At 31.2% G+C, this 16,328-nt stretch overlaps 1 protein-coding gene across 5 annotated transcripts in view; it reads right to left on the reverse strand.

Annotated features, from left to right (window-relative positions):
• LOC145268610 (uncharacterized) overlaps positions 1 to 16,328 on the reverse strand; it is a 142,714-nt gene that overhangs the window by 36,148 nt on the left and 90,238 nt on the right. For all 5 annotated transcript variants that reach the window (XM_080124062.1, XM_080124063.1, XM_080124064.1 and 2 more), the window contains 2 exons: positions 12,726 to 12,825; positions 2,458 to 2,574 (listed from right to left, as the gene is read on the reverse strand). In XM_080124062.1, the coding sequence (XP_079980188.1) occupies positions 2,458 to 2,574; positions 12,726 to 12,825 (217 nt within the window). The remainder of the gene's footprint in view (positions 1 to 2,457; positions 2,575 to 12,725; positions 12,826 to 16,328) is intronic.

The following is a 16,328-nucleotide window of genomic DNA, read 5'->3' on the forward strand; positions in this document are numbered from 1 at the left end:
AAATAAAGTGTGAAAAAAAAAAAAAAAAATATCTGCAACGTTAACAGTTCAACCACCAAGAAAAGTCCATTCCAGTTGTTTAGGAAAAAAAAAAAAAAAAAAAAAAAAAAACGACTAGGGTAGGTCGGCGCGAACGTGAAAATATAATGTGAATTGTCCAGCACGCTAACCACTACGCCACAGAACACTGCAGCTTAGTTTAGTGATTTTAAATAACTTCACATGAAAGAACTACGAAGCCAAACCGGTGTTCTCTTCTCAACTATTCCTTGTGAACGATCCCCAAACGGTGTTAAGTGGTGGCAGGGGGAGGAGGAATTTATTAGAGAGAAAATATTTTACCACTTCCATTGATCTTAACCGATTTTGGCCGTGACTTCTCAGCAGAAAAAGTATAGAAATCTAAGATTATCGAGGAATTTGAGAAATAATAAGCCTATAACACACCTCAGATATTGTTCTGCCGTTTGTGCATATTATATTTACATGAAATATCTTGATTTTTAATCCTATTAAGGTCAAAATCAGACAGGAAAAAATGAGTTCATTTTATTTATATACATATATATATATATATATATTGTAAGACTGATAATCACTGGATTTGCACACCAGTAGATTTATTGTATTTCATTATTCTGAATTATATATATATATATATAGTGAATGAATGACAAAACTCTACATTCCAAAGTTCATGATTACAATTTATTCCTTTAACTCAGTTGATATTTACAATTCTTGACATTATCTGTTTCGTAGCACAAAATCAATCATTTAATTTTTATATCAATCAGTGAATCTATTTTGCCCTTAACTCATCAGAAGAAATAGCAACAATCAATCCATCAAAAAGAAATAAAATACGTTTTGACATGATTAAAAATCCGAAAATTAGAAAAGAAGCTGTAAAGACCTTATAATATGTTTACATTAAGCCATTTTGAAATTGGTATTGTGAATATCAACTGAATTAAAGGAATAAATTGCAAGATGGTCAACATCGTGAAATTTGAAGCAGACTTTTGTCATTCATTCATTATATTGCTCTGTAATTACATTGAGCTTCTTAAATTAGGATTGGTATATATTATAAGGAAATAACGTATATTTCCACAGAAATATATATATATATACATATATATATATATATATATATATATATTTTTTTTTTTTATTTAGTTTCGTATATACAAACATGTATAATAGTTTATAATTTGTTAATATTATTTTCATAAGTATGTATACAAAGCTTAATAATAAATTTACTAATTATTAAATAGAACATTTTGGTAGAGGATTCATTAATTAATTAAAATTGTTAGTATGAATAGTTGGGTTTAATGACTTTGTTTGATAAAAATTCAATATGGCGTAATGGAAAAATAAAAAGGTATCTGCAGCTTCTCTTCCAATTTTCGGATTTTAATCATGTCAAATCACACTTCATTTCCTTTTGACGGATTGATTGTTGCTATTTCTTCTGATGAGTTAAGGGCAGAATAGATTCAGATTGATATAATTAAGTGATTGATTTTGCGTTTCGAAACAGATACTGTCAAGAATTGTATCAGTAAACTGAATTAAAGGAATAAATTATAAGATGGTCAACATCATGAATTTTGGAATATAACTTTTTGTCATTTATTCTCTATATTGCTCTGTAATTACATTGAGCTTCTTAAATAAGGATTGATATATAATAAGAAAATATATTTCTACGGAAATATATATATATTTACATATATATATATATATAGCGTGTCAGGAGACAATGAAAAAAATCCAATACAGTGCTCGATCGTGGATGTGAGAGCTGAAGATACAATATTTGTTATGACACTATATATACATATTTCAAGGTTGTATAAATATGTATATATAGTGTCGTAATAAATATTGTATATATATATGTATATATGTATGTATATGTATATATATGTATATATATATATATGTGTGTGTGTGTGTGTGTTAACTTAGAATGAGTGCTTTATGCCAAACATCTAGAGTAAATGTGGTATTGTGGTGACTAACCCTTATTAATTCCTTCCTCTGCATCGAACAGATACCATATTACTTAGTTTGCTGCACCTTATCATCATAAAGGTCCAGACACAATTTCAGCCAAATTAGCCCAGTAGTTTCCAAGAAAAAGTGGGCTGGAGAGACAACTAGACAGACTAAAAGAAATACAATACAGACATTTTAGTCCATTAAATTACTGAGTTATCTCCCTTTGAATTTTTTTTTTTTTTTTTAGATTGTTTTCAAATGGTGTATAAGATGGATGCTATCCTGTTATGCATAAAATTTGATTTTCTTATTTAAAAATAAAATTACTTGACCAATTTACGCGATTTTTGGAATACGATATTTTCCTTTCATCACGGTACGTCCATCATGCAAATTTTTCTATATTTTTATTTATTTTTTTTTAATATGGGGATTATTTACCTGCTCAGTTCTTTCTTTGATATCATTTTCCGTCGTCTTTAAATGGTTCTCCAAATTTGAAACGCGGCCTTCCATTTCTTTTTGGTATTCAGACATTGTAGCCACTAATTCGGAAACCTAAACAAAGTAGATGGATAGTAATAGCTAGTGTAAAAAAAAGCTGGAATCAACATCGATTTCCCAACCTGGAGAGCCATGGCTCCCCTGTGTGCGTGTGAGACGACGGTATCAGAAAAAAAACAACAACAAAAAAACAATTTTAGAGAAAGCCACCGAGTGAGCCAGTGGTGTGGGGGAACAAGAATTTGGAAATATGCTGCGACTATTTGTTTTACTCTGCATAGTTTGGGATCAATAAATTTAAGATTACAGTACTTTGTCTTTCTACTCACCTTCATCCCTAACAAGGCATAATATCGCCACTTGGACACCAGGGGCTACAATTTGGGACCGTGCCTAAGAAAGATTAACAAGATGTTAGTTTACATTACATTTAAACTTCTACATATCAATACTCTCAGGGAAGCAGGTAGCAGGAAGGGAATTCCAAAGTCTAGCTGTTCGAGGGAAGAAACTATTAGAGTAGAAAGCTTTCTGGCATTTAGGGACCTCAACAGTGAAGGGGTGGGATTTTGTTGATAAGCAGGTTTGTTGAGGATATGTATGTCAACGGAGCACATACGCAATGAGTTCATCAGAGCACATTCCATTAAAATACTTCTAAAACAGGCACAAGGATGCAACATTATTGCGATGGGACAGGGGTTGGAGCTTAGTTGAAAAAGCAGACCTATTACATTTGGTAAGTGGTATATATTAAATCTCTCCAGACTATTTTCTTTATCAACATTATTTATTTTCATATTATTATTATTATTATTATTATTGTGAATTGGGGATGAACAAAAAATCAGCAGTTAACTAGGATCATTTGTTATCCGGATCAATCTATATAATATTCTGCTTTTTTCCTTCCTTAGTTAATCTATGTTTCACTTTGAAAAATAGCCAAATACAATTTTAGAAAGCCAAACTGCTTAAAAAAAAAGAAAAGAAAAGGGCCAAATTTTCAAAAATTGGTTTTAAAAGGCCAATCTGACAACCCTAGACAAGAATATGAGTGATCTCCTTTTGATGTAACCTCATTTTCAAATACAATAATAATCATAATAAAAATCATAATAATAATCATAATAATCATAATAATAATAAAAATAATAATAATAAAATAATCATAATAATAATAATAATAATAATCTTAATAATAATAATCATAATAAAAATCATAATAATGATAATAATCATAATAAAAATCATAATAATAATAATTATAATAATAATCACAAAAATCATAATAATAATAATAATCATAATAAAATAATCATATTAAAATCATAATCATAATAATAATAATAACAATAATAAAATCATAATAATAATAATAATAATAATAATAATAATCATAAAAATAATAATAATAATAATAATCATAAAAATAATAATCATAATAAAAATCATAATAATAATAATAATCATAATAATAATCATAATAATAATAATAAAAATCATAATCATAATAATAATTATAATAATAATAATAATCATAATAAAAATCATAATAATAATAATTATAATAATAATAATCATAATAAAAATAATAATAAAAATCATAATCATAATAATCATAATCATAATAATAATAATAATAAAAATCATAATAATAATCATAATAATAATAATCATAATAATAATAATAATAATCATAATAAAAATAATAATAATAATAAAAATCATAATAATAATCATAATAATAATAATAATAATAATAAAAATCATAATCATAATAATAATAATTATAATAATAATAATAATAATCATAATAAAAATCATAATAATAATAATTATAATAATAATAATAATAATAATCATAATAAAAATAATAATAATAATCATAATCATAATAATCATAATAATAACAATAATAATCATAATAATAATAATAATAATAATAATCATAATAATAATAATAATAAAAATCATAATAATAATCATAATAATAATAATCATAATAAAAATCATAATCATAATAATAATAATAATCATAATAATAAAAAAATCATAATAAAAATCATAATCATAAAAATCATAATAATAATAATCAGAATAATGGAAAGATTTGAAAGAAACAAAGCAAAAAAGGAATATTCAAAAGAAACAGACATCGTGGCTTGGTGGGGGATGCCCTTTTCTCTTCTCTGCAACCTCTCTCCCAATCTTTCACAAAAAACACCCGACTAGTTGAAACCACTGTCAATAATTTTCCCCACTCTTTATCCGTGCCTAAATCAAAATGTAGATTCCATGAACAAAGCTTCTTTCTTAGAACTGCACGGCTGTGGAACTCTCTGCCGCTTGCCTATCCCCACCCCCCGAATTCAACTTGGATGTCTTCAAGTCCAATACAAACAAATTCCTGATGAACAGCCCCCTTAAGTAAGACACGTCAGCAAAACTCAAATACTAACGATTACTACGATACTATCCCATTGGTTACTGGACATACAATAACCCTTATCCTCGAGTGGCTTCTGGGCCTTGATAAGTGGTAACCCCCCATGTAAAAAAAAAGGGCAAAAACGGGAAGATTCAAAAGAAACAGGGCAAAAAAAGGAAGATTCAAAAGAAACAGGGCAAAAAAAGGAAAGATTCAAAAGAAACAGGGCAAAAAAGGAAGATAAAAAAAAAAACAGGACTAAAAAAGAACATTGTCTGCTGAGTAAATTAACGATTGTGTCTTACAATGTGATTTTGTTATTTGTATTGAACTATGTAACACAATATTACTTTCTGAGTATTTTATTAGTATTTATTAATTTATCTCATTTGGGTCAGTTCTATATTTAAAATACAATGGACACTATTTTCATAGAAATGTTAATAAACTCATATTTGCTGCATGTTATTGGTTTTTTTATCCAAAAAAATTAATTTTTTGTGTTGTCCAGAATTAACCATGATCGTTGTTCTACTCGGTGTTGTCCGAGATCAATAAATATAACATTACCATATTATTTGGTGTACAATTAAGCACTCCAGATTTTTCTCATTATCACGCCAATTATCGTCATATTATTGTGAAATAGAGGGCAGCGGTTGGGGTGAGGGCAGAAAGGCAGGATAAGGTGCTTCTGGCAACCCCTGCCCAGATGCGGCAACAGTACTCTATCCTTTGGCGTACTTAAAAGAAAAAAATATTTATAAAAAGAAAAACAATGCTCTTATGCAAAGAAAAAAAAAATCTTCTAGCGTTTGTGTTTTTGAAGAAATTATTTTAAACGCTCGTAAACTTGGCATATTGTTTTCACCCCTCCTCTTTTATTATAGTAATGTACCTATTTACAATGCCTCCCCACGGGACAGAGTTAGACACCAGGGTCGTTTTTTAACGTGGAGAAAAGGTACAAAAATTAAAATTGTCTCAGTCGTGAAGGATTTCTCCTCCACTGAAAGAGAACGAGAAATGGAAGTGCCGCATCTGAAGACCAGATGGTATTTATTTGCTCCCCCACCGAGCAAATTAGGCACAAGGCCGATTTTTAATGTGAGACGTGAAGGGAGGGGGAAGGGAAGAGGGGGACCAGCTCCCGAGAGGTGGGAAATGGGAGCTGGTTAAAGGTCAGGCATGTGGGGTTGCCCCACATCTGGTCTTTGCTAGTCAGAGCTAGTCATAGCTTGCAGCATCTGAAGAACAGATGGTATTTATTTGCTCCCCCACCGAGCAAACTAGGCAGAAGGCCGATTTTTAATGTGAGGAGTGAAGGGAGGGGGAAGGGGAAAAATGGACCAGCTCCCAAGAGGTGGGAAATGGGAGCTGGTTAAAGCTCAGGCATGTGGGGTTGCCCCCACATCTGGTCTTTGCTAGTCATAGCTAGTCATAGCTTGCAGTATCTGCCGGAACAGATGGTATTTATTTGCTCCCCCACCGAGCAAATTAGGCACAAGGCCAATTTTTAATGTGAGGAGTGAAGAGAGGGGGGAAGGGAAAAAGGAGACCAGCTCCCGAGAGGTGGGAAATGGGAGCTGGTTAATGGTCAGGCATGTGGGGTTGCCCCCACATCTGGTCTTTGCTAGTCATAGCTAGTCATAGCTAGTCATAGCTTGCAGTATCTGCCGGAACAGATGGTATTTATTTGCTCCCCCACCGAGCAAATTAGGCACAAGGCCGATTTTTAATGTGAGGAGTGAAGGGGAAATGGGGACCAACTCCCCGGGGAGTAGGGGAGCTGGATAGTGACAATTGGTATGAAGGGTTGCCCCTACATTGACCAAGGTCTTATATGTGGGGTTTCCCCCACATATGGTCTTTGCTTGCAGTATCTGCCGGAACAGATGGTGTTTATTTGCTCCCCCACCGAGCAAATTAGGCACAAGGCCGATTTTTAATGTGAGGAGTGAAGGGAAGGGGAAGGGAAAAAGGGGACCAGCTCCCGAGAGGTGGGAAATGGAAGCTGGTTAATGGTCAGGCATGTGGGGTTGCCCCCACATCTGGTCTTTGCTAGTCATAGCTAGTCATAGCTAGTCATAGCTTGCAGCATCTGCCGGAACAGATACTACACTTTCATCTTGGCCAAAAGGCTCGTTATAGTAATGTAATGTAACGATACTGACCCCTTACGTCTTCCTTAATTCTCTCGGTTCTTCTCTTTTTCTTTCTTTCTTCTTTTTAACTGTCACTTCCTTTTCCTTTTTATCTCTTTCTACCCTTCCCTTTTACCTTATTAAGCTTTGACATCTCCTTCCCCAACATCTCGTTCTATTTTTCAGTCTGAAATGTCACTCCTTTCCACTTCAAGTTAGCGATTTAATATTTTATTTTTATAAATAAAAAAATATGTTTCACTTCTTTCATTTAAGAACCAGACTCTTTTCCGTCTACCTACTTCCCACCTGACTACAACTTGGATGTGTTCAAGTCCAACGTTAACAAGTTCCTGATGAACCGCCCCCTTAAGTAAACACTTCATCAAATCTCCACACTAACGTAATGTAATTGCAATAACCCTTATCCCTGAGTGGCTTCCGGGCCTTGATAAGTGGTGACCACCGTGTAAAAAAAAAAAAAAAAAAAAGATGCTTTGAATAGCAGATAAATTTATTTCTGTTACCTGGTGAGGAACTTTTGGTTTTTTAATAAACCAATCGCTCCGAAACATTAGCATAATATTATATAATATTTGTCTATATAAATAAAAATATTATATATATATATATATATATATATATATATAGAGAGAGAGAGAGAGAGAGAGAGAGAGAGACTTGTATGTAATATACTGAGTTCGTGTAATCCAGTAAATTTTCATATACCAATAAGTTTTAAGCCGAAAAGAGTTGACTTAAGGATTAAGCAACAAAATTATCACATTTCATAATTGAGCATTAATATACTATGATTTAATAATTAATTTAATCAAACAGATCCAGAACGTGCTACGATAGCTTATTTAAATAAATTAAAGATATAAATTATGTTTTTAATCTTAAAAATTGGTTTTTACCCATGGGTTTAACCCACATCTGTTATTAATCACTTATGCTGCTCATGTCTTCAAAGCCAGAGTTATAATTCATGTGTTGTATTCTTGGGTATCAAAATAAAATAGTATATATCCTCTAATTATTATTCTGACAGCAAAACAAATGTGTTTCACTCCGATGAGAAGATGTCTACTCCTGCATTTATGGGCAAAAACATTTAGAACAAGGAGTAAAGTAAATAAATAAATAAACCAGCATGGATTCTACAAACTTTAGATGTCAGATGACAAAATCAATTAAATTAATTTCCAGTCCCCAAATTGCTAATTTAATTTTTTAATAATAATTGCTAGTTTATTGTTAAGTTGTTTTATTGATTTGAAGAGGGTATCATTTATTTCACTATCAATACTGCTACAACTGAATACAAAAAATGCTCACCGTTATGGAAAAAATTCCATTCTTAGATGAGCTTTATACTTTATTTATATTTCTTACCTGGTTTAGAATAATAGAAACTATATTCGCATGTTAGATTTGGATCCTTCATTTAGATTATATATATATATATATATATATATATATATATGAATATAAAAACGAAAATGTGTGTATGTATGTATGTTCACTTTTTGTGTATGTCCGAGAAAGGCTTTTTTCCGAGAAGCGATCGGTCGAATCACTTCTTCTTAAAACTTTTTATATCACGCCTAAATGATAATATCTACAAGTTAACAACCGGGGTCACCTGTCTATTTAATTTGCCCGACTTTGAAAAGATAAATATTCAACAATTTTTGATCGCCGTATAAAAAAAAAAGCGAACAGACTCGCGGTAAACAAAACACTGTCCCGCACTCAAAATTGACGTCATTTATATAGCTTAACTCGTCAAAAACGCGCACCTGCCGTTAAACGTCACACATTTTTTTTTCACACTTTATTATTTTCCAACACTGCGTCAAGGCGTCATTTTGTTTGTTTTAAACAAACACCCAGGACACCCGGCCAACGATTTTTCTTTTCATTTACCCAAAAACACACACGCCTACAAACACCCGGGCAACACAGGGTACCCCCCGCTAGTATATATATATATATATATATATATATATATATATATATATGGCCGACCTGTAACAACATGGGGATGGAATTTCTTTTCCCCAAATGAATGCACCAGCTTTATCATGTACAAAGTTAACTTTTTGTTGGTAACATCGGATGGAAATCACATCCGATGAGTTGGTGAAAGAAAATTTTTATGAAAACATAAAATCATAGAATTGTCATCCCATTAACAAAGTGGCTGTAATGAAGGGATCCAATATGAAATAAACAAGAGTTATGTAAAAGAAAAAATGTAAGTCTTTGAATTTCAACAAAATTTTGTACTATATATGTGTGTATATATATATATATATATATACATATATATTTTTGTAGAAATATATTTTCTTATAATATATATCAATCCTTATTTATATATATATATATATATATATATATATATATATATATATATATATATATATATATTTCGGATTTCGGCCTTTTGGATTATTTTGGACCATCTTCCAATTACGCGATTTCCTTGGATTTTACTTGTGCGAATGGAAATTTAATTAACTTTCTTGGATTTACATTTTTGGATTTTACCATCATTGGATACTTTACCTTTCACCAGACTATCCATTCACGTGTAATCACCTTTTTCTTCACTTTTTGTTATCAAGTAAGATCTTTGATTTACTTGTAGTTTCATCAAATACTTTTGTATGCAAAATCCGATCCTGCATTTTGCTAATTCCTACCCTCTGATGAGAAGGAAAGTATTTCTTTGAAACTCTGCGGATTAAGGACTATCCACTTATTAAGTATTTCCTTTTCAGATTAAATATGTTTTTAACTCATTTCAAAGTGTTTTTAAACATGTTTTATTAACTATTTGCTCTCTCTCTCTCTCTCTCTATATATATATATAACTTCTTCATTTACTTACATAAAATTAATATACAAAAGTATAAATTTATGTGTAAACTTAAAGTATTTACTTCAAAAGTGCTCAATACGTAGGTAGAGCTAGTTAGTAATTTATAAAATATATATGGCGATTAAGCTACACTGAATATTCCGCATTTCATCCACTCTAAGATTCTTCAGGCTTATGCGCAAATTTTGTGGTTGCTTGTCGTTTTTATATATGCACCTTCTATTGAGATTTTAGTTAGCCAATCAGCTTTCTAGTATCCACCACGCCTTTCCTATCAGCCAATGAACATGCACTTACAGGACAAAGGCCGATTTGACCTCTGGTTGACCTGATTCTTTGTGTGTGTTCTATTTAGCCTGGATATCTAGTTTCTTGGCCTGTTTTAAATCTAGGTTAGGGTTTTTTATGTTAGTTTATCTATATATATATATATATATATATATATATATACATACTTATAGTTTATCTATATATATATATATATACATACATATATGTATGATAGTTTATGTATATGCATGTTTATTTATTTTATTTATTTGTTTATTTTCTATTGTTTTGTTAGTTTTAAAACTATTTTTTATTGCTATCCTAGAGTAAATTTTATCTTGTGAACACAGTTGTTTGGTATTTCTCTCCTACAGTTTAATAGATGTTGGGGTTCTTTAAAGTACAGGATAGCAAATTTTTCATGAAGGCATAATCTACATGGGTCGTCTAGGTCTCTACAGGTGTTTGCTTGTCTTACTATTTTCCATTCGACTACCGGCTAACGGCAGCTTTCCTTGAGTTTCCAGTATTTATTTGCTAGCGTTGTTTTCATACAGTGTTTTTTATTGTTGAATATACTTTTGTGGTCATCATATCGAATTTTGAAATCTAAGGGAGTCATACCTACGTAATATTTCTTGTTATTCGGGTTTTCTTTCGCAAATATTGTGGCCTGGTAAACTATGCTTTTGGTTAGACATTTATTTTGAAGTGGGCAAAGTGTGTGGTATCTACAGTTGCATTTATCCTGTTCGTTATTAGTATTTTTATTTCTAGTATGGTTGTTGTTGTCCGGAGTTGGTTTATTAATATTATCATTATTATTATTTCTGCTAGTTATATATGTGTCTTTTGTGTTAGTTTTATTTTTCTCATGGTGTCTACTTTTTTTATCGTCTATTTTGTTGTTGTTTACATTGTTTTTATTTAAATTTTGTTATTATGTGCTTTAATTATCATCTCTAAATTTTCGCAGCAGCTGTAGGATAACTTTAGGATATTTTTATTGAAAATTTCATGTAAGGGGTTGGTTGTGGGAAAGTGCTTTTCAATAAGATCTAGAAATTTCTTGCCAAGTTTTGTTTTTAACATTTGATTGTATAGGGCCGCATACCAGATTATATTTCTTTTTCTTCTATTTTTAATTTTATTATAGTTATTGGTGTTTTGTTGCTTATATTTGATATCAATATTTTTGTATCCACTATTTTTTAGGGCTGTTTCGTAGATATTGGTTGACCTGTTAAATGCATTTTCATCGCTTGAGTTATTGCTGAGTCTACTTACGATCGAGTTAGAAATCTGTTTTATAATTGATGGTGCGTGATTGGACTTAGGGTTTATGTATATTGGAGTAGCATTATCTTTTAAGTAGGGTTCATACGTGTTTTTTTCTAAATTTAACGCGACGTCCAGGAAGTTTGTTATTTTTATGTTAACTAATACATCTACTTTTAGGCCTAATTTTTTCATTTCTTTGTGTATGATTTTCTTAAAGTTATCTCCCTTGACTTTGTTGGAGTCTTTTATTATAGCTAATCCGTCATCTCTATTTAGGCCGATATCCGTAGTATCAAATATGCTTGTGAGGGTATATAGAATGAATAATCCTACAAGATCTGAGGCCTCTTCAGAGTCCCTGGCACCCATCGCCAAATCAAACAAATTTGTCATTTTAGTTTTTATCCATTGGTTATTGTTATTTATTAGAACTGATTTTCTACATTTTTTAATGATGTTGATTTCTTCTGAGGATATATCAGTGTATGCCTCGGCAAATTCTAGGGCAATGTTAAAAAGTTCCTCGGATATCGAGGGATAGAAGTCTATGATGTCGAACTGTATAAACGTACATTTACTTTTGTTTTCTATATTTTTAAACCAGGTGATGGCTTCGGCAGTATTTGTCCACTGGTTTAATTCTAGGTCTTGTTTGATTTGTTTGTTTACTCTAGAAAGTATTGCTTTGCTAATTCTATCTATTTCTGGTTTAGTTGGGTTTATCAAGCGGGTGCTGGGATTATTATTGAAGTCCCATTTGTGGTCTTTGAGCAGAATGTATGCCTCTCTAGGTTTCAATTTGCCAACTTTATCGCTGATTTTTAATTTATCGGTAATTTGTTTACTTTCAGTATTTATTATATCTACATAGTCGCATTTGTTTGTATCTAGTTTTTTGTAGTTTTTTGTAATGTTTTCTGTGATTAGTTTGTTATATTCTTGTTTATCTATTTTATAAAAAATTTCTAGTTTTATCTGCTTTAACAAAGATTAGAGCTGTTTATGTTTCTAACGATTTTGTGTTGTTTTCGTTGGAAATTGTTAGGTTGATTGTGGAATTCTAAGTTTCATATCTTGCCAATCACACTGTATGTCCCTCTTAATCTGTGGACTCGTAGACTACAATTAAATTTAAAAGTATATTTCTGACAAGTAATATTCAACAAAAGGAATTTTTTCCACTTACTTTAGCTGCTCTGTTGTCCAGTTCATTCTGCTGTTCTTCTAAATTTTTCTGTAAACCCTCAACTGTATCGTTTTTCAGCATTATCTCATTTTGCAAGTTTCTATAGCAAAAAAAACAAAAAAACATAACATTAAACAACAACAAGGATTTTAACAAATGTTTTCAAACTTTGGTGAAATTTCTTTCATGCATCCAATAATCAATTAAAATACAAACATAAAAAACTGACAAAATTGCACTCGTCTTGTGCAAAATCATCCCCCCACCCCACCTTCATCAAGCACTTTTAGAAGGAGCGACTTGGGTCGGCCACGTTGCATGCCATGATTATGCACCATCAAAGTCGACATGGAATTTAGCTCCAGTTCACAGGTTTACGGTGTTTGTCACTGGACTTGACACTGGTTATCCATAACTATCTTGGCTGTTGCTGACCATCATGTGTGGTCTGTGTTCATCTAAGATGCTGTGTGTTCTTTGCGAAGAGTGAGCTCAATTCATCCTGGGTGAATGTTGTTTTATGTCATAGCATGGTGGGTGTAGGCAGCAAGATGCGGGTAAATGTGTATTATATTTGTTGCTACACAAGGGAGAGAGAGCGCCAGAACAAAAAAAAAAAATATACATATATATATATATATATATATATATATATATATATATATATATATTTGTTTTTACAAGTGACGGCACGGTCCTTAAATTCGTCCACGCAATTCCGAACATCACCGCCGAATCGACACGCCACACCATGAACAAATACCGTTGAATCGACAGACACATTCCCAAGCAGGACCAAACAATCTTGCCGAATTTGACACGCCATGATAGGAAAATGCAATAACGTGAGACACATTATCAAAGAAGTGTATTTCAAAACCACCCAAATCACTTATCGGCTTGTTCTTTTCATAGCCGTTGGGCGAAAGTAAATCGTTACTTTGGGGTACGATGTGTGTATTTCATTATTGGACTTGATTTATGCATGATTTTTCCCCTCTGATTGACCCCCTTTTTATCTCTATCTTTTTGGCCATGTCAAACGATCAACCACTGGACGGTCAAAGTTATGCTTTGAGGTACGTTAGAAGGCAAAAGAGGAAGAGGAAAGCCAAGGAGAAGGTTAGGGTTAGGTGGAGAGAAAATGTTTTTGCTTGGACATCTCTCAACAGTTGGGCGTCCATCAACCAACTTGCTCTGAATCGGAAGGAATGACGAAAAATAAGTCACGTGGGTTCACAATCCGCACCAAGCAGAAGATGCGACACAATTTTTATTCACATCGGAAGAATCTATTCAACATTCATCTCCATCCGTTTTATCTAAAGAGTGGAAAAAAACTTGATTTCAGCTCAATTGAATTATTAGTTTATAAATTACAATTATTCAAATCAGACGATTGTTGCACATTTTTAAAACCATGGCAAAATCTGACAATTGTGGGTTGATAAAGCATTGCTTTCTGATGAAAAAAAATACTATTCATGCAAAACAATGGCTTCATAAGTGTTATTCAAACACAAAACTTTTACATTTTTTTTTTTTTCACCTCAAACAAGGTATATTGCCACTTGGAATATAATGGGAGATTAAGTCCAAAAACTCACTACTCAAAGTTGAGACACCAAAAGTGAATTCGGTTTACCTAAATATGGAACAGAAGTCACAAAGCATGAAACGAAATACAAAATCAGATGGAACCGATGAAGTTCCATTTATTCATTTTAAGAAACTTTTTTATAAAAATGTTTAAAATAAGTTTTTTTTTTGTGATAACACAAGAAATGTTAAAAAAAACAAAACTTTCATACATTATTTATGACAAAATTCTGTGATAACACTTGTGAAAAACGTAAATATATTATTTCAAAAAGACACTATTTATAGAAATGTATATAATAAAATTTTTTCGATGCTTATTGTTTCATGGTAGCACAAGAAGTGTTAAAACTAAAATTATTTTTTTAAATAAATTGTTTCCATATGGTTTCGTATTTCGTTTCTTGTTTAGTAATTCTGTTCCGTTCCATATTTAGGTTGGTTGGTTGGTTGTTTTTGTTTTACGGCCTATCAACCCTAATGCCGAATCCAAAGATTTTGAAGAAAATTTTTTTAATAGAATATATTTATTGTTTTCAAGTCAGTTTCTATTTAAGGACAGAATTCCATTTATTTATTTTAAGAAACCCTTTTCTTTATACAAATGTTTAAAATAAGATTTTGTAATAACACAAGAAATGTTAATAAAAAAAAAACTTTCATACATTATGATGAAATTCTGTGATAAATCTTGTGAAAAACATAAATATATTATTTCAAAAAGACACTATTTATAGAAATGTATATAATAAAATTTTTTCGATACTTATTGTTTCATGGTAGCACAAGAAGTATTAAAACTAAAATTATTTTTTTAAATAAATTGTTTCCATATGGTTTCGTATTTCGTTTCTTGTTCAGTAATTCTGTTCCGTTCCATATTTAGGTTGGTTGGTTGGTTCGTTGTTTTTGTTTTACGGCATATCAACCCTTTTCGGGTTATTTAATGCCGAATCCAAAGATTTTGAAGAAAAATTTTTTAATAGAATATATTTGTTGTTTTCAAGTCAGTTTCTATTTAACCCACAGTTGGGACCCTAACATAAATATTAAAAATTCTCATTGTTTTTTTCTTTTTTTTTTTCTGATATAACACAAGTTTTAAAACTAAAAAGAACATTTATAAAAATGTAAAAAAAAAATGAAAGTTTTTTTTTTTTTGTTTCATGACAGCAAAAGAAATGTTAAAACTAAAATAATTTTTTAAATAAATTGTTTCCATATGGTTTTGTATTTCGTTTCATGCTCAGTGACCTCCGTTCCATATTTAGGTAAATTGAATCCACTTTCGGCGTCTTAGCTTTGCATACTGAATTTTTTGGACATAACCGGATAGAAGTTTTATGTAATTTGCAATTGTATTTTTAGTATCGCCCACGCTGAGGATTGAACCTTCAACCGTCAGAAGAGTGTTATTTAGAACTGAATTTTTTTACTGAGTACTTTATTCATTACATCACAGGTCCTTATTTGCAAAAAAAAAAAAAGGGGAGAATAACCAAAAGACAGAGAAGAATGACACTGAGAAAGAGGGAGAGAGAGAGGAAAAGAGATAGAAAGAGAATGGAAGAAGAATAGAGAGGGAGAAAGAGAAAGAGAGAGAAAAAAAGGAGAAGGAGACTAACAAAAAGGAAAAAATGAGAAAGAGGGAAAAAGATTGGAATATATATATATACTAGCAAAAGTACCCATCGGTGACTGGGTTAAGGAAGGGTTGTAAAGAGATAGCTTCGAATTTGGGGGTATCAAAACCAAAGTAAAATATGATGAAAGTAAAAATAAAATAGATAAACCCCATAATTTATTATACCATACCTGTTCACATGGAAACACTTATCACAATATTCTGTGGATCTATATTAAAAAACCTTGTTAAACTTTGTGACATATTTCCATTCTATGGAGGTCAGGCGCAAACGAACACCTCATAATTTTATTATACCATATTTCTTCAAACTGAAACATAATTATCAAAGTATACTTACGCAGATAGATATGAAAAGT

Source organism: Euprymna scolopes, chromosome 44, assembly GCF_053919585.1.
Source record: "Euprymna scolopes isolate OS-2025 chromosome 44, ASM5391958v1, whole genome shotgun sequence".
NCBI classification, from domain to species: Eukaryota; Metazoa; Mollusca; class Cephalopoda; order Sepiida; family Sepiolidae; genus Euprymna; species Euprymna scolopes.